Here is a 23,059-nt window from a genome sequence, read left to right as displayed (position 1 = left end):
ATAGAATGCTGATAGAATGCTGACTAACTGATAGAATTTGAAATGAGGAGGAAGAAAACTAGAGGAGTGCACAGAAAAATGCCTCTTAGTCTATTCACACCCTAACAGAGACCCTCCATTGCCTCAGGTCTGTCAGAACCAGCTTGAACCACCCTATAGTTACAGATCGTCATATCTGGCTCATGTGGTTGTCTATCTGACTGTCTGACTCTCTGTCTCTCTGGACAATGTGCCCTGTGATGAATGACATGACACACAGATAGACAGAAATAGCCCGCTGCTTCTTCCAGCCTTTTGCCTACTCATCGTGGCTTATTGTCTTAGCTGGTGAATGATGAAACGGAGAGCTTGTGCCAGAGTTGATGAGTGTGAGGTTATGCAATGCTGAAGTCTGTTGGAAGTTTGGACCAATCGGATAAGYCTGAACGAGTAAGGGACATATGACAACTGTTTTTACTGTAGTTTACTACACTACAGGCTGCTTCTGCAACGTCCACTACGTTATACAGTAAATTAGCAGGCTATACTGGATTTGTCTGGATTGTTTTTACTTATTGAAGTAACTCTGATATTTCAATAACAGAATAGTCCTACATGGAAAATTATTTCAATGGAACAGACTCAAACTTACTAGCCTAGAGTAAAACATTAGATGGTGCATTCCGTTTCTGAAGAAAGAAAAAAAGCTGCATTTATGTAACCAAGAAAACAGTCAAATTCTATTCCAGGATATTTTTTGTGGACTTCATTATAGGCAGTCCTGATTTATTGTTGCTGGGTTAGAAGTAGACCTAGAATACATAATTTCAGAGCTATTGCCGCAGTTATGTTCATGGGCTAAATGAGAAGGAAAAATAAATAACATAACCGAAGCTCTACAAGCTGCAGTGCTCCGACCAAACGGCATCGCAAATGAACAAACGAGGCTGATAATGACGTCAATGTTGTGCCCGAACGCGCGCTGGTTGGTGCACTCGCGAATGTTTCTGACCGCCGCTCTGTGTTGGAGCGGGGAGAGCGAGTTTTCCACTGCAGCATCACTCACTTCAAATAGCGCACCCAAACTGTGACGATACCACCTCATCCGAAGCGAACTCATTGGAGTTACAATCACCTGCGAGGCTGCGACTGCGCTTTCTCTGAAGCAGACAAGGACCGAACGAAATAATTTATTTTATTTATCTTTTTCTCAGCTACGAAAGGGAATGCCATCAATAAATATGAAACTGGAGATGGTGACCATCATCGCCTGCGAGGTAGACACAGAGGTGTTTACTTCAGACAAGCTGCAGGTAGGCCTATGACGTTACAGTTTCATAAAACCGCACGTTGAATATTTCAGAATTTTTGTCTGTTTGTGAAAAAACTTTGAATATTTCTTCCTTTTTTGTCTGTTCATACTCCGAAGTAGCAAAGATRCGTTTTTTCTGCATGTCTCAAAGTGCCTGTCTTGCTTACGTTCACCCTGTTTTTTTTTATTTTATCAATGAAACCGCAGCTCATCAAAAATGCACGCCCTGAATGCGCATGGATGCCCTCGGTGCCATTGATTGACGTTTGTGGGTTTGCTGAAGTGTGGACGAGAGGGGGGAGATGGGGGGAGCAGACTTTTGTTTTTACTGTATGCGCTATAGACTACATCTTGCTGTCGCATCACTGGTCAATTTTAGTAGGCCTATGCAAGTTACATGCTTAAATGCAGGGGGTTAGAGGAGGGGGTTGTTGAATTGAACATMTGGAAGAGCACAGAACAGAAGTGAGGAGCAGTTTAGACGCAGTGTCAGAGTCTGACCTCCCTTTCAGCATTGCAGGTGTGCCAGATACATAAGAGTGCATGCATCGAATACAACAGTCATGGAGGCAGATGGTACTAAGATGCCTAAAGCCTTGACATTAGAAAGTGCCAGTGTTTACTTTAAATGCCACACAGATGGTGGTCAAAGCCATGGCTTACCCACTGAATCCTTTAAAAATTCCTTAGCCACATTTTTCCTATCCACAGACTGTTATTTTGGATTGAGGCCATTGGCCATCCATTGTAGTCTGTTGTACAGCACAGAGCCCAGCACATGCCGTACCAGAACAATAACTTATTAAGATTCCGTTATCCTAAGTCTTTCCTTAATACAGTTAATCAGTCTGAACAGTCTAATTGTGAACAGAACCATTTATTTTTTTCATTCAGTTCCACTGTTGCGACCAGCAACATAAAGTTCTGAACTGGTTGGAATCCCCAAAAAGTAATGGTTAATATCATTCCTTCCTGTTCCTTTTTAAATCTCTGAAATCATATATATTTTTTATTTTATTTTAGCTCGACATTAAATTATTTCACCAAACAGTACCGATAGAGCATCTTGCTATGGAGCAGGTAAACTATAACAGTGTTTTACCTGCATTGGACAGACAAGTGTATGGCATGAGATGCGACTGACATTTTGCGGATGGGGAGAGAGAGAGAGAAAGAGTGGAGGAGGGTACTTGGCTTGAAGTGCTGGGCATAATTAAACCTACAGAGGAGGATTGGCTTCTATGAAGGAACTTTGAATGTGTGAACTTCTGAGAGTTGGCTTAACATTGGACCAGAGCTAACTAGCTAGCTATCTAACAAGATTGTGTGTGCAGAGCAGCACCAGAATTCAAATAAAAACACTTATTTTTGTAGTAAAAAGAAAAATCCAATGTGAAACGTAATAACTATAGTATCCTTGACTAGCATTGCAAAAGTTAATCCATTCTCAAATAAAATCTCTCTCCATTTCTGAATCGCGCTTGTAGGCTTCAGTAGGCTAGTAGCTTATGCTAAGGAGGAGGAGTGGCAGGTAGCCTACACACACACTAGTGCTGAGCGATTCGGTTGGTTCAAATATTTGAATTCCATTTCGTTATTGTTTTCTTCTGTGAGCTCAATGCACACATCAAACAATTTCTCTAGAGATAAATCAGATCCAGCCTGTACTGTGCAATGTAGTAGGGTGTTGTAGTTTCCAACAGGTTATTATTCTACATAGTTTAGCATATTAAACGTGGTAATTAACTACAATGACTATTATCAATTGCACATCTACTTATATACTTTTATGCCTGTTACAGAATAGAGAATGRGCAATCGTGAGGTGATATGTGACCGACCACCTCGATTCGGTCTTATGTAGAAAAATTGGAAATTGTGTTTTTTACATTGGATTAAAGTAGAGACTCAGAGCTAGAAAATGGAATATCATACACTGCAGTTGAGGAACAATGGGAAAGTAATTCTGCTTTGAAAGTAGATAAACTTGGAACCCCACTTTTGGGAAAATGGCCCTTGAATYTTTTGGTACACCTACTGGAGAGCTCTTCTTTGTCTACACCCATTCAGCATCCTTCACACCGTCTTAAGCCTTAGCTCCACCCATCTCTTTCTTTAAGGATTCACATGTGAGGCCATGTGCTAATTCGAGTGAGTAGTTTAGATTTCAAGACTAAAAGTGGTAAAAGTAGTAGCCTACAATAAGGAAAAACTCCAGGTAAAAATATACTTGATCTAGTCCTTGGCCTATATCCTAATCTGACTTTTGTGCAGGTCATGTTCTTCACATTACRGTCTCTGGTAAAAAAAAAAACACACTATATCAAATAAAATCTAAGTTAATTTGTCACATGCACAAGATACAGAAGGTGTAAATGGTACAGTGAAATGGTTACTTGCATAYTAGCAATATCAAAAACAGGAAGTGTCCAGATAAAAATATTTCATAAATATTAGATGACGTTCATAGAAGCCGACACACTGGTCTAAATTGATGGGTCATGTGAAGGAAATGCTATAACCACCCCCAGATACATCTAGCTAAGTGGATGGGTCACTATTGTCCAGACATGTACACATGTTCTTGAAATACAATAGATGGCCGTAATCACCCCCAGACACACCTGGCTAACTTGATGGGTCACGTACAGTACATTCGGAAAGTATTCAGACCTCTTGACTTTTTCCACATTTTGTTACGCTACAGCCTTATTCTAAAATTGTGTCAATCTACACACAATAGCCCTTAATGACAAAGCAAAAACAAGTTTTTAGTCATTTTTGCAAATGTATTAAAAACAAAAAACTTATATCACAATTACATAAGTATTCAGACCCTTTACTCAGTACTTTGTTGAAGCACCTTTGGCAGTGATTACAGCCTCTAGTCTTGGGGAGTTTCTCCCATTCTTCTCTGCAGAGCCTCTCAATCTCTGTCAGGTTGGATGGGTAGCGTCGCTGCACAGCTATTTTTAGGTCTCTCCAGAGATGTTAGATCGGGTTCAAGTCCAGACTCTGGRTGGGCCACTCAAGGACATTCGGAGACATGTCAGAGGAGGACTGGCCACCTCTCAGAGCCTAGTTCCTCTCTAGGTTTCTTCCTAGGTCCCTGCCTTTCTAGGGAGGTTTTCCTAGCCACCGTGCTTCTACATCTGCATTGCTTGCTGTTTGGGGGTTTTAAGCAGGGTTTCTGTATAGCACTTTGTGACATCGGCTGATGTAAAAACYGCTTTATAAATACATTTAATTGATTGATTGATGTCCCGAAGCCACTCCTGCATTGTCTTGGCTGTGTAATTAGYGTCATTGTCCTGTTGGAAGGTGAACCTTCGCCCCATTCTGAGGTCCTATGTACTCTGGAGCAGGTTTTCATCAAGAATCTCTCTGTACTTTGCTCCGTTCATCTTTCCTTCGATCCTGACAAGTCTCCCAGTCCCTACCGCTGAAAAACATCCCCACAGCATGATGATGCCACGACCATGCTTGGTGATGGTGCCAGGTTTCCTCCAGACGTGACGCTTGACATTCAGATCAAAGAGTTCAATCTTGGTTTCATCATACCAGAGAATCTTGTTTCTCATGGTCTGAGAATCTTTAGGTGTGTTTTGGCAAACTCCAAGCGGGCTGTCATGTGCCTTTTACTGAGAAGTGGCTTCTTTCTGGCCACTCTAACATAAAGGCCTGGTGGAGTGCTGCAGAGATGGTCAACCTTCTGGAAGGTTCTCCCATCTCCACAGAGGAACTCTGGAGCGCTGTCAGAGTGACCATCAGGTTCTTGGTCACCTCCCTGACCAAGGCTCTTCTCCCTCGATTGCGCAGTTTGGCCGGGCGGCCAGCTCTAGGAAGAGTCTTGGTGGTTCCAAACATATTCCATTCAATTGAATTTACCACAGGTGGACTTCAATCAAGTTATAGAAACATCTCAATGATGATCAATGGAAACAGGATGCACCTGAGCTCAATTTCGAGTCTCATAGCAAAGGGTCTGAATAATAATGTAAATAAGGTATTTCTGTTTTGCATTTTTCATACATTTGCTAAAGTGGGGTATTGTGTGTAGATTGAGATTGATGAAGATCTGAATTTATTTAATCAWTTTAGAATAAGGCTGTAAAACGTAAACAAAATGTGTTAAAAGAGAAGGGGTCTGAATACTTTCCGAATGCACTGTAGTCATCTGGCGAAGTGGAGTCTTTTGTTTAACTAGCTAAACAATGAACCAGCATAATCCCAACTCATAATACAACCAATACAAACATTGTCATAGGTTTAGTATGAATGTGTAATACATGTCTGAGTGACAGAGTGAGGGCTTTGCATAGGCACTTTGTGTGTTTGTTATTTTTCGTTTTTTTTGTTCTGTTCCCTAGATCGGTTCCAACCACTGCCACGCACGCACGCACGCACGCACGGCACGCACGACGCACGCACGCGACGCACGCACGCACGCACGCACAGCCGCACACACACACCACACACACACAACACACACACCACACACAACAACACACACCACACCACACACACACACACACACACACACACACACACACACACACACACACACACACACACACACACAGAGAAAGCATATTGACAAGTAAACAGAACAGACAGGCTCACACCACCTTGTCTTGAATAAACAGCAGTTCATCTCCAAGTCCACATTCTCCCCTGCAGCACCTGAGCTCTGCCTATAACTCTTCACCACAGACTCCCAAAACCCTACTTCCACTTCTTGCCTGAGGATGAGCGTAAAATCATGCAACGCAGACGTCTCACTTCTTGGCAGAGTAGCCCTATGTTTATGCTTGCCTATGTTTGTTGTGCATGTTATGCAAGTGCACATTTTTTATGTCATCGGAAAAACCACAACCCCTCATCCTACTATCCCGATCGGTCCTAATCTGCACTGAGACTGATCTGAGTGCAGCCTTCAGAAACATCTGTGTGGGGGAGAGAGAGAAAGGGAAGCGAATGGGCTGACTTTGGGGGAGGATGGCAGATAGATCTGAACTAATCCTGGTTTCTGGCACATTCTAGGGACAAGAGGACATTAGGTTGGGGGGGGATTAGTGGGGAACGCACATGGTTAGGGAAGGCTCTGATTGAGCTCATCTCTCCCAGGCTGCTTGCAGTCGGTTGTTTTCATATCAATTCATCTCATCTGTTCCCTGTGTGTCTTCGTTTATTACAGCTTTTTTTTTCAATTGCTCACAAGCATCGGTCAATACTGTAGCCACTTTCTATTGGTCAATACTGTAGCCACTTTCTATTGGRCAATACTGTAGCCACTTTCTATCGGTCAATACTTTAGCCACTTTCTCAAAACTCTTCACAGTCTGCATTACCAACATGCATCTTGGACAAACAGTTAATCTCACCTCCAAAACTCACTCAAACCACCAAAACATGTCATACATGTCTCAAAATTACCTCGTTCGACCATAACACTGGCAACAATTCTCATTCAGAAAGCATACATAGCACACTGACCTAAAAACACTAACAATAGGGAGCACTACATAAATGATAAATGTTTTTCTTTGAGGTTTGAATGATTTTTCACATAAATCAGTATTTCATTTTAGAATAAGAATAACACCTTATATGAATGAGAAAAGAGTTCATGGATTTCAGAGAATGTGGTCATTGAATACATTTTGTGTGAAAACCAATGTAACATGATTCACAGTTTGGTCCACATACACTTCTGTTTCGCTTGACTGTGTGAAGAGTTTTGACAATGTGACTTCAGTTTTGACCAATGCATGTTAGRAATTGACCAAAACTGTAATATACAGATGCCTGATCATCCCCCTCTGATTTAGAGCTGTGTATCTGGGTGAACTGAACTACTATGGGCTGTGATGGACCACGCAATGGATCACTGTGATTCACAGTCAATAACATTCATATTTCAGCATGGTGTTCTAAGCTATAGCTGAGATATGAATGTTACCGAGCTAGCACAAAATATTCCTGTAACGTTCCCTAAAAGTTCTCCTTTGGTTATTTGAGAAACAACTTTCCCATTTACATTCTAGGAATGAGCTTGTGAGCTTGTTGAGGTGGTAGGAATTGAGGGTCAGTGTGTGATTCTATTGTTGTTGGTTATAGTGATACAGTGTCTGCTTGTGAAGGATACTCTGTCCATCTTGTGGAGGTTCATGGCCAACCTGGAACTGATACGGGTTCTGATTCTGCCATATTGAGGAATTGCCACCTACAATATCATACTTGACCTCTATCTAGCTCTGGTGCAGGGTGTTACTATGTATTCCTCTACTAACACCCTGTATCGGCATTGGTAGAGGAACCTTAGTAACCCAAACCTTGCTGCCTGTTTGSATAGGATCAGACTAGGGCAGGGAAGGGAGATACCTTGTCAATTGCACAACTGAATGCATTCAACCAAAATGTGTTTTCCCCGCATTTAACCCAACCCCTCTGAATCAGAGCAGTGCGGGGGGCTGCCTTAATCAACGTCCACATCATCGGGTCCCAGGGAGCAGTTGTTGTTGGGGGTTAACTGCCTTGCTCAAGGGCAGAACGGGCAGCTTTTTCTACCTTGCCAGCTTGGGGATTCAAACCAGCAACCTTTTTGGTTACTGACCCAYCGCTGTTAACCGCTAGGCTACRGCCACCAACTACCATACTATGTTTTTTCAGATAGCCTCTGGTCTTGGATTAGTCAGTCTGAAGCACTGGTTGGTGCTTTAGTCAATAGTGCGCTATAAACTGAACCGGTGATTCTAGGTTAGTAAAGTTAATTGATAGCCTGGTCCCAGATCTGTTMGTGCTGTATTGCCAATTCCTATGGTTATTGTCATGCCGTGTCAAACAGATCTGGGACCAGGCTAGTTAATTGAATCCTGTGCCTGGTCTAGTTGTGCTTGCGATGCTAGTTGATACTAACAGGGTTATTTTAAGTGGATGGCTGGCCTAGTCCTTAGCAGTTGCTATAGGACCTGAGATAGCTGATGCTAACAGGGTTAGTTTAAGTGAATGGCTGGTAGTTGCAGTAGGACCTGAGATAGCTGATGCTAACANGCTGGTAGTTGCAGTAGGACCTGAGATAGCTGATGCTAACAGGGTTAGTTTAAGTGGATTGCTGGCCTTAGCAGTTGCTATAGGACCAGAGATTGCTGATTTGTTAATCTGTGTTGTGTTGTGTTATTACCTGGAGAATATAGGGCAGCATCAGCAGATTAACATGCGTAAGGAATGAGCTAGATGAACCGGCTCTCTCACATGGTACATGTCAGACATCATACAGTATACACACACATACAGTGGGGAGAACAAGTATTTGATACACTGCCGATTTTGCAGGTTTTCCTACTTACAAAGCCTGTGAGAGACGGAATCTACAAACAAAAATCCAGAAATATACATTGTATGATTTTTTTAAGTAATTAATTTGCATTTTATGCATGACATAAGTATTTGATACATCAGAAAAGCAGAATTAATTTTGGTACAGAAACCTTTGTTTGCAATTACAGAGATCATACGTTTCCTGTAGTTCTTGACCAGGTTTGCACACACTGCAGCAGGGATTTTGGCCCACTCCTCCCTACAGACCTTCTCCAGTATCTTCAGGTTCGGGCTGTCGGTGGGCAATACGGACTTTCAGCTCCATCCAAAGATATCTATTGGTTTCAGGTCTGGAGACTGGCTAGGCCACTCCAAGACCTTGAGATGCTTCTTACAGAGGCCACTCCTTAGTTGCCCTGGTTGTGTGTTTCGGTCGTTGCTCTTGCTGGAAGACCAGCCACGACCCATCTTCAATGCTCTACTGAGGGAGGAGGTTGTTGGCAAGCATCTCGCGATACATGGCCGCCATCCATCTCCCCTCAATACGGTGCAGTCGTCCTGTCCCCTTGGCGAAAAGCACATCCCAAGAATGATTGTTTCACCTCCAGTAGGCTTCACGGTTGGGATGGTGTTCTTAGAGTTGTTACTCATCCTCTTCTCTCTCGAAACACGGCGATGGAGTTAGACCATAAAAGCTCTATTTTTGTCTCATCAGACCACATGACTTCTCCCATTCCTCCTCTGGTATCAGTGGTGCCATTGGAAACTTCAGACGGGCTTGGACAGCGCTGGCTTGAGAGGGGACCTTGCGTGTCGCGCGCAGGATTTTATCCATGACGGCGGTAGTGTGTTACTAATGTTTTCTTTGAGACTGTGGTCCCAGCTCTCTTCAGGTCATTGACCAGGTCCTGCCGTGTAGTTCTGGGCTGATCCCTCACCTTCCTCATGATCATTGATGCCCACGAGGTGAGATCTTGCATGGAGCCCCAGACGAGGGTGATTGACCGTCAACTTCAACTTTTCCATTTTCTAATATTGCGCCAACAGTTGTTGCCTTCTCACCAAGCTGCTTGCCTATTGTCCTGTAGCCCATCCCAGCCTTGTGCAGGTCTACAATTTTATCCCTGATGTCCTTACACAGCTCTTCTGGTCTTGGCCATTGTGGAGAGGTTGGAGTCTGTTTGATTGAGTGTGTGGACAGGTGTCTTTTATACAGGTAACGAGTTCAAACAGGTGCAGTTAATACAGGTAATGAGTGGAGAACAGGAGGGCTTCTTAAAGAAAAACTAACAGGTCTGTGAGAGCCGGAATTCTTACTGGTTGGTAGGTGATCAAATACTTATGTCATGCAATAAAATGCAAATAATTTCCTTAAAAATCATACAATGTGATTTCCTGGATTTTTGTTTTAGATTCCATCTCTCACAGTTGAAGTGTACCTATGATAAAAATTACAGACCTCTACATGCTTTGTAAGTAGGAAAACCTGCAAAATCGGCAGTGTATCAAATACTTGTTCTCCCCACTGTACATGCAAAAACACGTGCGCATGAACATACACATTACGCACACACACCACACAGAGAAAAATACACACATGCATATGACTATCACACACACACAATAGATTCTGTTTTACTACTAAGATATATAACTATATATACGTATATATAGATATATAACTTCCCCTTAGTGTAATTACCAGGTAAATCAATAAATGCATTAAGTGTGTTAAGTTCATGATGGATTGTAAGCTGGGCACATTTAAGCATTAGAGGACAACAAAATGTGTAGGCTGTTTAAGACATGACCTCTTCCTAAAACACTGAAACCCATTATTGGAAACTAAAGGTAGGAGAGAACAACATATTCTGTGAGCTACCACTAGATACTAGACATCCTATCCACACCACACACACACACAACACACACACACACACACACAACACACACACACACACACACACACACACACACACAACACACACACACACACACCACACACACACACACACAACACACACCACACACATGGAAAAAGGTAGCTGTTGTCAATTCCGTCTCTGTACACACACACACACACAGATTCTCTCACTCTCTCTCTCTGTGACTCAGCAGGATGGAAAAAGGTAGCTGTTGTCAATTCCGTCTCTGTTACTGTTCTGTCAGCAAACCTCCATCCATCCAAACTAAATCCCAGGCCTGAAGAACCCTACTTTCTTTCCATCAGCAGTTGAGGCCTGCTGGTCTGTTCCCAAGCCTACCATCATAACAATGGCAGTTGTCTGTGTCACCTCTGACTGTCGTCCTGGAAACTCAGCGTAGAGCTTTGAGCAGCCACACCTGTTTTGATGCCTGGCCAGCTCACTTRGACTCCTGTATGGTCTATGTTTTTGCTYAGATCTGTGTTTTGGTCTCTTGACTATTTATCAAGCATATACTCATGGTACAGTACAGGGCTAGGTGATATGGCCAAAATATCATATGGTATTTTTCAAATTTGGGGCGGTATTTTTATGTTTTTTAATAAGAAAGGTTCATGACCCTAGGGTGGCAACACATACATTATAAGTGATTTCAATCTTTCTCCATTCTTCATCCCTTTCTCCATGCTGGTTGTTTTATACTGTTCAATTCAACTATAATTAATTATTTATTTGGTGATGTGAATATATTTAATATAGTTTTATTTTAAAAAATATATAACTTTTTTAATGTTTCACTATTTTTATGAAATTCACTGAGGAGGATGGTCCTCCAGTTCCTCCTCTGGGGAGCCTCCACTGCCAGAGATCTGTATATAATGACGAGATGCTAATTTCTCCGCCCTAACAATAGGAGCTGTTGTCCCAAAGGCGGGAAGGCAGGCAACAAGCTTTGGTCCAACCTCTCGCATCACCTCTTCCTCTCTGTCTTACCACATGTAGCTAGCTAACATATTCATTTTACCGTAACTAGGCAAGTCAGTTAAGAACAAAGTCTTATTTACAATGACGGCCTAGGAACAGTGGGTTAACTGCCTTGTTCAGGGGCAGAACGGCAGATTTTTATCTTGTCAGCTCGGGGATTCGATCTTGCAACCTTTCGCTCTAACCACTAGGCTACCTGACACCCCATTCATGCTTCACATATTGCTCTCTGATTTAGAAGATACAGTTGCACAAACAAAATGCGTATCAAGGCCGACACCAGCATTGGTAACAGGCTGTATTAGATCGCTTGTTCTGACTAGTACATTTACCAAGCTAGCTAGCTAGCTAACTGTCAATTAGCATTAGCGGCTAACAATATTTATTTTAGCCACAACTTGCTAAGAAAATACAAACTAGGAGACAGTAGTTTGCAGACAGTAGGATACACAAACTATAAGTGTAATTATGGAACACTTGTGGAAAGCAGCATGTCACCAACATCGTACTGCATCAATCTGACCATGCAGACTGCAGCAGAGTGAATGGCAGGAAAGTGTTTGTGACTCCGTGGTCGAGCAACAGCTCTCTCATTGAGTGACTGGGGCGGGGCTTGGTGTGGGAAGTGGCATGCAGCAGAAGGGAGAAAAACGACTCAAGTAGAAAATGGAGAAACTAAAAAAACGTACATTACACGCGCCAAGTGAAATACCGTTATAGAAGGTAAAGTAAAAACCCAAACCGGTCAGTGCATCCATACCGGTAGTAAAATACGGTATTCCGCCCAGCCCTAGTACAGTACATCAGCTAAAATGAAATGTGTCAAAACGTCATGTTTGAGATTATGAAATTATATTTTATTGAAAACATGGAACATTTGGATTGCTGTTTGGCTTGCAAGGTCATCCATATCATATAAAACAACACGCAGTGATAAAAGTCAATACATATTTCAAACAATCAGCAAATAACCTTTAAGCAAGGTTGCACTCAGCAAGCCGTCACAAAGGGCAGCACTTGCTCGATGATATAACCATTCCAATACAGCTGTGTAGATGTTTGCATGGCTACAGTAGAGATGAGACAAAACAGCGTGTGTCAGACGGACCGGTAAAGGAGAGTAAAGGGGGGAAGAGTGGCGGACGATGCGGACGGTTGTACTATGTTCTGTCCAGGTGGGAAACCAGATCTGGCCCTGGCAGGTGGACCAGACCAGGGAGCATGGGGCTCAGGTTTTTACTTCTCCCAGTCTGGGGACATGTCGAACTGGGCCACGGTCAGCTCACATTCCCCCAAAACCTTAGAGAGGCTCTGGGTTTCGAGTGTCACGTTAGAAAGGTTAGAACTATGTCCGCTGGAGTGACGTAGAAGAATGAGCACAAAAAACAAAGGTCTGTCTCTAACTCTGGCTTCTATCATTGCCGGTGTGTCGGGTTACGAGAGCCAGGATGACAGGGTTGTGAGACGATAAGGCGAAGGCTAAAGGAAAAACTTTAAGCTAAGCAAATGGAATGTGGGACAAAGCTTTTTATTCATTGATGTGGACGTCAATTCAACATCTATTCCATGTTAGTTCTACGTAATTTCATTGAAATTATGTGAAAACAATATTGCGTCAAACAGTGTGTTTAGGGATGACTTGCTGAATTTATGAAATTGCTTCTTCCAATTATTGATAAAGAAACTGTTAAGAAACTGACTGTTAGAGCTGTTCAGGCTCCATGCATTGATGAGGAATTTAAAAACTGTATGGTTAAAGAGATGGGGCAAAAGGAGTGGCTAATAAGTCCTGTTGCACATCTGACTGGCTGACTTACTGCAAATTGAGAAATTATGTGACTAAATAAAAAATAAATATTAATAAACTATATTATGAAGCCAAGATCATTGATATGAAGAATAATGGAAAAACTATTTTGAGTACTTTATATGAAATTATTGGCAGAAAGACATTCATTCTTTCATTGAATCAGATGACTTAGTCATCACCTTTTAATGTTACCATGTATTTTAATGATTACTTCATTGGCGAAGGGGGAAAACTTAGGCAGGAAATGCCAACAAGGAACAGTGAGCCATCATACTCATGCATTAAAAAAACTAATAATGAAAGAAAATCATTTTAATTTAGAAATTTGTAAATTTAGTGTGGGTGAGCTGGAAAAAAATATTTTTATCGATCAGTAATGACAAACCTTCTGGCTTTGACAACTTAGATGGAAGCTACTGAGGATGGTAGRTGACTCTATAGCCACTCCTATCTGTCATATCTTTAATCTGAGCCTAGAGGAAAGTGTTTGTCCTCAGGCCTGGAGGAAAGCCAAAGTCATTCCGCCCACCAACCAAACTATTGGAAAAAATTGTGTTTGACCAAATACAATGCTATTTCTCTGTAAACAAATTAACAAAAGACTTTCAGCATGCTTATAGAGAAGGGCACTCAACATGTACTGCACTGACACAAATGACTGATGATTGGTTGACAGAAATTGATAATATATCTAATAGAACTCAGAGGGTTTTCTTTAATGGAAGCTTCTCTAATCTCAAACATGTAAAGTGTGGTGTACCGCAGGGCAGCTCTCTAGGCCTCTACTCTTTTCTAATTTTACCAATGATCTGCCACTGGCATTAAACAAAGCACGTGTGTCCATGTATGCTGATGATTCAACCATATATGCATCAGCAACCACAGCTAATGATGTCACTGAAACCCTTAACAAAGCGTTGCAGTCAGTTTTGGAATGGGTGGTCAGTAATAAGAGACAAAGGAATTRCACTATCGTGCATACAGCTGATAACTATGCTCATGGAAATGTGAATACTTTGCAAATGAACGGCCGCTCATTCGGGAGAATTGCAATGTACCTATTTACGTGTGTATGTCTTTGCTGTCTCTCTGTTGAAAACACTCGATCCATCTACAGGGAGTAATTCAACAGAAAGTCTCTGGTTGTGTATGTCTCTAGTTGTCCACCAGAGGTCACCATGTCCTTTGTAGCTGCAGAATGGTTCTTTCAGAGTACCACCCGGGGGTTCTCGGTCAAGTTTTACTAGACTAAAGTATTTAAACAGCTTCAGACTGAATGTTCCTGTGTAGTCTTCTTCTTCMWSWMKMWSWMKMWSWMKGAGAGAGAGAGTTTCAGAGTTTCTAACCATTTCATACCTTTCAGCTCACACTTTCTCGTTTAAATTCCTACCATTTCAACGTGCAGCCACGCTCCACGTTTTTCTGGTCTCGTAGATTCTAACCATTCGTGAAGTCCAGTTCACACCGTCCGCCTGCTAGGTGTAGTGTAAATTTCATTAGGAGGGMTTTTTTGCACTCTGGCAAAAAGGGGGCGTTCCATGGCGCCGACATAATGTCTGTGCTCATGTAACGGATGTGAAATGGCTCGCTAGTTAGCGGTGGTGCGRGCTAATAGCCTTTCAATCGGTGACGTCACTTGCTCTGAGACCTTGAAGTAGTGGTTCCCCTTGTTCTGCAAGGGCCGCGGCTTTTGTGGAGCGATGGGTAACGATGCTTCGTGGATGACTGTTGTTGATGTGTGCAGAGGGTCCCTGGTTCGCTCCCGGGTCGGGGCGAGGGGACGGACGTAAAGTTAAACTGTTACATTGATGCTGTTGACCCGGATCACTGGTTTCTGCGGAAAAGGAGGAGGTCGAAAGGGGGGTGAGTGTAACGGATGTGAAATGGCTAGCTAGTTAGCGGTGGTGCGCGCTAATAGCCTTTCAATCGGAAGAATTATTGGACAATTAAGACAAACTGAGCAGAATGCATTATTGCAACCACGTCAAAGGAATCCCTCTCTTCCCTCAGCAACTTTGGTGTCCACCTACAGTCCCATTTCAAGGTCGATCAAGGAAGTGGTTAATAGACATTGGCACATATTACACAAGTGACCCCAGCTTTGGTAAAGCATTTGAACCCCCCCCCCCCCCCCTGAAGTTTTGCTATAAGAGACCCTCAAATGTACAGGATTGTTTAGTAAGGTCAGATTCGCCTAAGAAACAAGCATCACATTTTATGTCTATCATTCCTGATGGCAGTTTCCCTTGTCACAACTGTGTCCACTGTTATGCCATGATCAGAGGAAGCTCTCTTATCCAGCCCCATTCGGGTGAGAGGATAAAGGTCTGAGGTAGAATAACATGTAACACGAAATATGTTGTATATCTCCTTAAGTGTTCCTGTAACTTGTATTATATGGGTAAGACCAACCATGAACTTTAGTAGGTTCTAAATAGGCAGAACATTTAAGTAATGACATCATAATGTATTGGAATTGTGTGTCTATCTTTATTTGATGGTCATGTTTCCCCTACAGCTCCCATTGCTSGGGGAGCTGATTGGGCCGATACTGACTGGGATGTAAAATGATGCCCAACCTGTGAGATCTTGTTGTTGTGAGATTGATTGTCATCGCCTTTCACGCTGAAGAAGGGCTCCTACGCCAAAAACGTTTGTGCGGCAATAAAAATATATAAATTTAAGTTTATTTACCGGAGGGCTGTCCTAATTCTATTCTTTGGATTATATACGAGGATCCAGCACACGATTTGAAGTTTAGGTGGAGTCGAGCACGTTGTTTATCTTTTCACGTGTGTATGTACTGACATGTACAGTTGAAGTCGGAAGTTTACATACACTTAGGTTTGAGTCATTAAAACTCGTTTTTCAACTACTTCACAAATTTCTTGTTAACAAACTATAGTTTTGGCAAGTCGGTTTGGACATCTACTGTGTGCATGACACAATTTTCCCAACAATTCCAGTGGGTCAGAAGTTTACATACACTAAGTTGACTGTGCCTTTAAACAGCTTGGAAAAATCCAGAAAATGATGTCATGGCTTTAGAAGCTTCTGATAGGCTAATTGACATAATTTGAGTAAATTGGAGGTGTACCTGTGGATGTATTTCAAGGCCTACCTTCAAACTCAGTGCCTCTTTGCTTGACATCATGAGAAAATCAAAAGAAATCAGCCAAGACTTCAGAAAAAGAATTGGAGACCTCCACAAGTCTTATTCGTCCTTGGGAGTAATTTCCAAACGCCACGTTCATCTGTACAAACAATAGTACGCAAGTATAAACACCATGGGACCACGCAGCCGTCATACCACCCAGGAAAGAGACGCATTCTGTCTCCTAGAGATGAACGTACTTTGGTGCGAAAAGTGCAAATCAATCCCAGAACAACAGCAAAGGACCTTGTGAAGATGCTGGAGGAAACAGGTTCAAAAGTATCTATATCCATAGTAAAAACGGCAGGTTCTATAATTCGAACATAAACCTTGAAAGGGCCGCTTCAGCAAAGGAAGAAACCACTGCCGTCCAAAAACCGCCATAAGAAAAACACTAGACTATGTTCTCGCAAACTGCGCGATGGGGAACAAAAGGATGGTCACTTTTTTGGGGAAATGTCCTTTGTCTTGATTGAAACAAAAAAAATATAATGTTTGCTCCCCATAATGAACCACTCATTCATGGTTTGGCGAGGAAAAAAAGGGGGAGGGGCCTTTGCAAAGACGAAGGAAAACACCGAGTGTCCCAACCGGTGAAGGGCAACGGGGGTGGCCAGCATTTTCTGTTGTCGGGCTGCGTGGCTTTTCGCTGCAGGAAGGCGGGCATCTCAAGGACACCCGCTGTAGAAGTTAAAGCTTGGTCGCAAATGGGTCTTTCCAAAATGACAATGCAACCCCCAACAGCCCAATACTTCCAAAAGTTGTGGACAAAAAATGGCTTAAAGGACAAACAAAAAGTTCAAAGGTATTGGCGACGTGGGTCATCACAAAAGGCCTGACCTCAAATCCCTATAAAGGAACATTTTTTTGGGGCCAGAAGCTGAAAAAAGGGCATTGGTGCGCGCGAGCAAGCGAGCGGGCCTACAAAAAAACCTGGACCTCAGTTACAACCCAGCTCTGTCAGGAGGAATGCGGCAAAAAAATTTCAACCAACTTATTGTGGGGAAAAAGCTTGGGGTGGGAATGCTCCCCGAAACGTTTATGCATCCAAAGTTAAACCAACATTTAAAGCCAATCGTACCAACATACTTAGTTGAAGTGTACTGTAAGCTTCTGACCACTGGAATGTTGATGAGAATAAATAAACAAAACTGAATATGAATCATTCATCTCCTCACTATTATATATACATCACACCATTTCTTAAATTAAAAGCGTGAATCTAAAACTGAACCTAAGACACGGGGGAACTTATCAATAGGATTAAAAATGTTCAGGAATTTTGGAAAACTGGAGTTTAAATGTATTTGGCTAAGTGTTTGCTACAACTTCCCATCTCTCAGCTGGTATAATCCAATCCTGCCCCTGCTTTTCTAAAACTTTCCTCGAAAAAGCCAAGTTAAGAACCAAACAAAGCGATCACCGCGCCCATTTTTGAAAATCCCACCATACCTTCTCCAACTAATGCGGCAAAATTCTGGTTACCAAAGCTGGTCATGGGTGCAAACCCTCACGGCCCACACTTCAAAGTCCGTATAATGATATCATAACCCCCGCCATCCATTTAAAAAAAAAACAGTTAGCTTTGTGGCAAGGCCGTCTTCATCGACCTGGGCCAAGGCCTTTCGACTGCAGCCAAAAATCCCACCGCTATTCTTACTCGGCACGACTCAATTAGGCTTGGGTTGGTTCTCAAAAGATGACATGCCTTCGCGACTTGTTCACCCAACCCTGCCCTGCTTTCAAGATTAGAGGTTTTCAGGTGTGTCCAAATCGCGGAGGCCTGTTGGTTCCGCGAAAAACCTCTGGCAGTCTATCGGGCGGGCCACATGGTTTTAATTCTCGGGCCGGACTCTTTTCTCGCTATTATATTCAGTGATGTGGCCTCTTAGCTGCTGGTTGATTCTTCTGATCCACCTTCTACGCAGAACGACACCCATTTCTGGCCCTTATTGGGACCCACTGTGTTAACAAATTCCTCCAAACGAGCGCTTCAATGCCTGTACAACACTCCTTTCCGTGGCCTTTCTAAATGCTAAAAACTAAAAAGGCGATGCTCTTCAAACCGATTGTTTTGGCCCGGCCCGCCTGAACTAGCATTCCACTTACTTCTGTGATGGTTCTGACATTAGGAATATCGTGGTGAACAATTACTATAATACCTTAGGCGTTGTCTGGTAAATAGCGACTGTAAAAAAACTCTCCTGCTCCAGACCCTCACATAAAGGGCATCTCCAATCCAAAATAAATCTAGAATTGCGGGCTTCCTATTTTGCAAAAACAAGGCGCGGCCTCTTTCACTTCCCCATGCTGCCAAAACATTACCCTCGTAAAATTGGGGGGACCATCCTTGACCGATCCCTTGAAAACCTCTGGGATGAATTTAATAAACATAGCCTCCAACACTCTAAACTCCAGCAAGAAAACTTTTGTAGTCTATTCCACCAGTGCCCCATTCCGTTTTGTCACCAAAAAGCTCCCATATACTAGCCCCACCCACTGGCGACCCCTGTATGCTCTCGTTGCTGGCCTCCCAACTACATATTTCGTCGCCAAAAAAAAACCCCACTGGCACCAGTTCATTCTATAAGTTTCTTTGCTAGGTAAAGCCCCGCCTTATCTCAGCTCACTGGTCACCATAGCAACACCCACCCATAGCACGCGCTCCAGCAGGTATATTTCACTGGTCATCCCCAAAGCCAACATCTACTTTGGCCGCCTTTCCTTCCAGTTCTCTGCTGCCAATGACTGGAACGAATTGCAGAAATCACTGAAGCTGAAGTCTTATTTCTCCCTCTCTAACTTTAAGCATCAGCTGCCAGAGCAGCTTCACGATCACTGTACCTGCACACAGCCAATCTGTAAATAGCACACCCAACTACCTCATCCTCATATTGTTATTTATCTTTTTGCTCTTTTGCACCCCAGTATCTCTACTTGCACATCATAATCTGCACATCTCTCACTCCAGTGTTAATGCTAAATTGTAATTATTTTGCCTCTATGGRCCATATATTGCCTTACCTCCCTACTCTTCTACATTTGCAAACACTGTACATAGATTTTTCTATTGTGTTATTGACAGTACGTTTGTTTATGTGTAACTCTGTGTTGTTGTTTTTGTCGCACTGCTTTGCTTTATCTTGGCCAGGTCGCAGTTGTAAATGAGAACTTGTTCTCAACTAGCTTACCTGGTTAAATAAAGGTGGAATACATTTATTTTTTAATTACTATATGCAAAGATATAGAAAATCAAGGCTTTTGAAGCAAATTGCTGCATTTCTGATTCATTCTTGTTACATATACTTTAGTACAGTCAATAAAGTGAAAAGGTGTTATTCTTCTTCTATAATGAAATACTGATTTATGTGAAAAATCATTCAAACCTCTGTTGGATTCGACATTTTGAACATTGAGATATTAAATAAATGATAGAGAAGAAGCATAGAATGTCTGTAGAAAGACAGATAGCTGTGGAATGTGTTGGAATGTGWTGGGYGATGGGAGCAGAGCACCGTGTTGATACAGGAAAGACAGYTYGACCTCTGTGGATRAGATGAAGGAGGGGTTGAGSTCAGGAGGTGAGGACAGGTCACCTGAAGGGAGTAATAAGGGTTTGGGATCTTGTTACTCTTTTCTTGTTAAACCATAAATGTAAGGATTGGAGAGAGGGAGTGTCTTAAGTAGGATCTATTTAACTGTGATGGAGAGACATGTTGGGTTGTCTGAATACAGCTGTACAGAACGTTTGGGAAGAAATAAACTTGGTTAAAGCTTCTCTAGTGTCCGTGGGTTATTTACTCTGAAAAATAAGAACCTAACACCTCAAAGGGTAAAGTTAATTTATGTAATGCTCCCTGCTGTTAGTGGTTTTTGGGTCAGTGTGTTATGAGTGACAATGTATGCTTTCTGAGTGAGAATTGTTGCCAGTGTTATGGTCGAACAAGCTTAGTTAAACACAAGTATTAAGGGTTTTGTTGGTTTTAGATCCTGGGTTCTGACTTCTCAAACTTGAAACATTGTTATACTAGAGACATGATACATCAGAAGTAATACTATATTATCTGAGGAGTGATAGAGACTGGTTTTCACACCAGAAGTTAATGGTTATCTGTAGGAGCCGGATGGCTTTGGAATGTGCTGAGTAGAGGGGAGGCAGTCACATGATTGCTATAGGTGATACGGGTGGAGAGCTTTGGATTAGGCATCAAGGGGGTTGAGGTCAGGTCAGGTCACTTTAAGGGAGGAGAACCGGTTTATTACCCCATCACTTTGTCTTCGTGTCGAACCATAACAGATGTARGGGTTGGAGAGAAGGAGGAGTGCATCTAAATTGGAGTATATTTACTTGTGTTGGTGGGAACATGTCTAATAAACTTGGTTGAGCTTTAATAGTGTCTGTTGAGTTTTTGACTCTGAGAATAAGAACCTAACAGTGGTTTGCGTGAGTTTTGGAGGTGAGATTAACTGTTTGTCCAAGATGCATGTTGGTAATGCAGACGGTGTGAAGTGTTTTTAAAAAGTGGTTTCAGTATTGACCGATGCTTGACCGAACGGTAATAAATAATTTGGTACTGGAGATGAATGAGGTGGCAACCCTTGGTAATGGATTTAGCAGTTTGTTTTTAACCCATAGATAATGTGTATGTGTGTGTGTGTGTGTTCTGGGTTGTGTAACCCAAGCGGACGTGGGGATAACTAATTCATGGGCACACACACAAAAACACACACCTATACACACAAAAACACACAACTATACATTCACAAACACACACCTATACATTCACAAACACACACCTATACAGTACATTGTGTTTGTGAATGTATATGTGTGTGTGTATACAGTATGTCTGTTAACGTAGAGGTGTGTCAAATCAAATCACATGTATTGGTCACATACACATGGTTAGCAGATGTTAATGCAAGTGTAGTGAAATGCGTGTGTGTGTGTGTGTGTGTGTGTGTGTGTGTGTGTGTGTGTGTGGTGTGTGTGTGTGTGTGTTCGTGCGTGCTTATTTCAATACTTATTTTCTGTTTCAATACTTATTTTCTGTGTATTTTTGTATTTTCAAATACTATTTTCAAATACCTGGGTTAAATGCATGGGAGTGCATTTCAGTCAATATATTTGAGTATTTTCAACTACCGTACTTGTTTTTTCAAAATAAATATATTGGAAATAAATGTATGTGAAAGTAATTTAAATATTTAAACAATTATTTGAACCCAGGTCTTGGTGTGTGTGTGTGTGTGTGTGTGTGTGTGTGTGTGTGTGTGTGTGTGTGTGTGTGTGTGTGTGTGTGTGTGTGTGTGTGTGTGTGTGTGTGTGTGTGTGTGTGTGTGTGTGTGTGTTGTGTGTGTGTGTGTGTGTGTGCAGATGCGTGATTGTGTGTATGTTCTACACCTTGGATTAAAATGTCCGGTCGATCTTCCTTGAAAGCCCCGTGGTCCTTAGTCAGCTCCCATCGGGTTTTAGGCGCGTTAACTGTCACATTATTTTGCCCGAGCCCACATGCGGACTTGACCCCTTATTTATGAGAGAACAGATTCTCAGGTTACACCAGAGCCCAGAGGAGAACTGAAGTTATATGTACAGGCACCACAGCTGCTCTGTGGCCTGCTGTCCTGACTGTCAAAATGGCACTTTCTTTGTCATAGATATTAGATACCAGACTCATGCTCTGCTTATCTATGACTAAGTCGCTCTGAATAAGATTGCCTATGTTAGTAATAAGGCGAAATTACATGTAAATGTATGTTTGAGTGCCAGTCTGTTTGTTCCATCATGCCAACTCCTTGTCCATCATTTTCATGCTAAACATTTTTGGCTTGACAATGACAGCAAACAGCAATGGATTTGTTATATTTTTGTTTTGACATTTTTTTTGACATTTATTTATTCACAGGGGCCCAATTGAGACTCATTCTTAATGGTGCCCTGACAACAACAAAAATGCTAAAATCAAATGAATTCAATAAAACAGCAACAACAAAAAACAACACACACTACATTTCAACAACACAAATACATTATTAAAATCAACCAAAACACTCGCAAACCTCAGTGAATTCATTCCTCATTTTAAACGACCCTATTGGCACCAGGGACTGAAGATGTCATGTGGTTAGTAAATTATTCCAAACATGGGGGACGTTAAAACTATGGGCTGGTTGGATCATATGAATGTACTGTAGATAAGTCAGTAGGTAAATAGCCTTGGCTTGTGTGAGCCGGAAAGGCTCATAGGAGCAGGAGCCTGTTTTCTGCAGCGTGAGGCAGCTTGATGTACAAGTACCCACCCTGGACAACAGGATGCTAGTAAACTCAGCAAAAAAAAGAAACATCTTCTCACTGTCAACTGCGTTTATTTTCAGCAAACTTAACATGTGTAAATATTTGTATGAACATAACAAGATTCAACAACTGAGACATAAACTGAACAAGTTCCACAGACATGTGACTAACAGAAATTGAATAATATGTAAAAATCAAAGTAACAGTCAGTATCTTGTGTGGCCACCAGCTGCATTAAGTACTGCAGTGCATCTCCTCCTCATGGACTGCACCAGATTTG

The 23,059-nt window shown here is 42.1% G+C and overlaps 1 protein-coding gene across 1 annotated transcript in view; it reads left to right on the top strand.

Annotated features, from left to right (window-relative positions):
- The first annotated feature begins 745 nt into the window (after positions 1 to 745).
- LOC112072086 (calcipressin-3-like) overlaps positions 746 to 23,059 on the top strand; it is a 74,054-nt gene continuing 51,740 nt past the window's right edge. The window contains exon 1 of the mRNA XM_024139500.2: positions 746 to 1,292. Coding sequence (XP_023995268.1) covers positions 1,206 to 1,292 — 87 coding nt within the window. The 5' untranslated portion in view covers positions 746 to 1,205. The remainder of the gene's footprint in view (positions 1,293 to 23,059) is intronic.

This window comes from Salvelinus sp. IW2-2015, unplaced genomic scaffold, assembly GCF_002910315.2.
Source record: "Salvelinus sp. IW2-2015 unplaced genomic scaffold, ASM291031v2 Un_scaffold1820, whole genome shotgun sequence".
Lineage (NCBI taxonomy): Eukaryota > Metazoa > Chordata > Actinopteri > Salmoniformes > Salmonidae > Salvelinus > Salvelinus sp. IW2-2015.
Note: the sequence above shows the minus strand (reverse complement) of the source record. Positions and strands in the feature narration are given on the sequence as shown.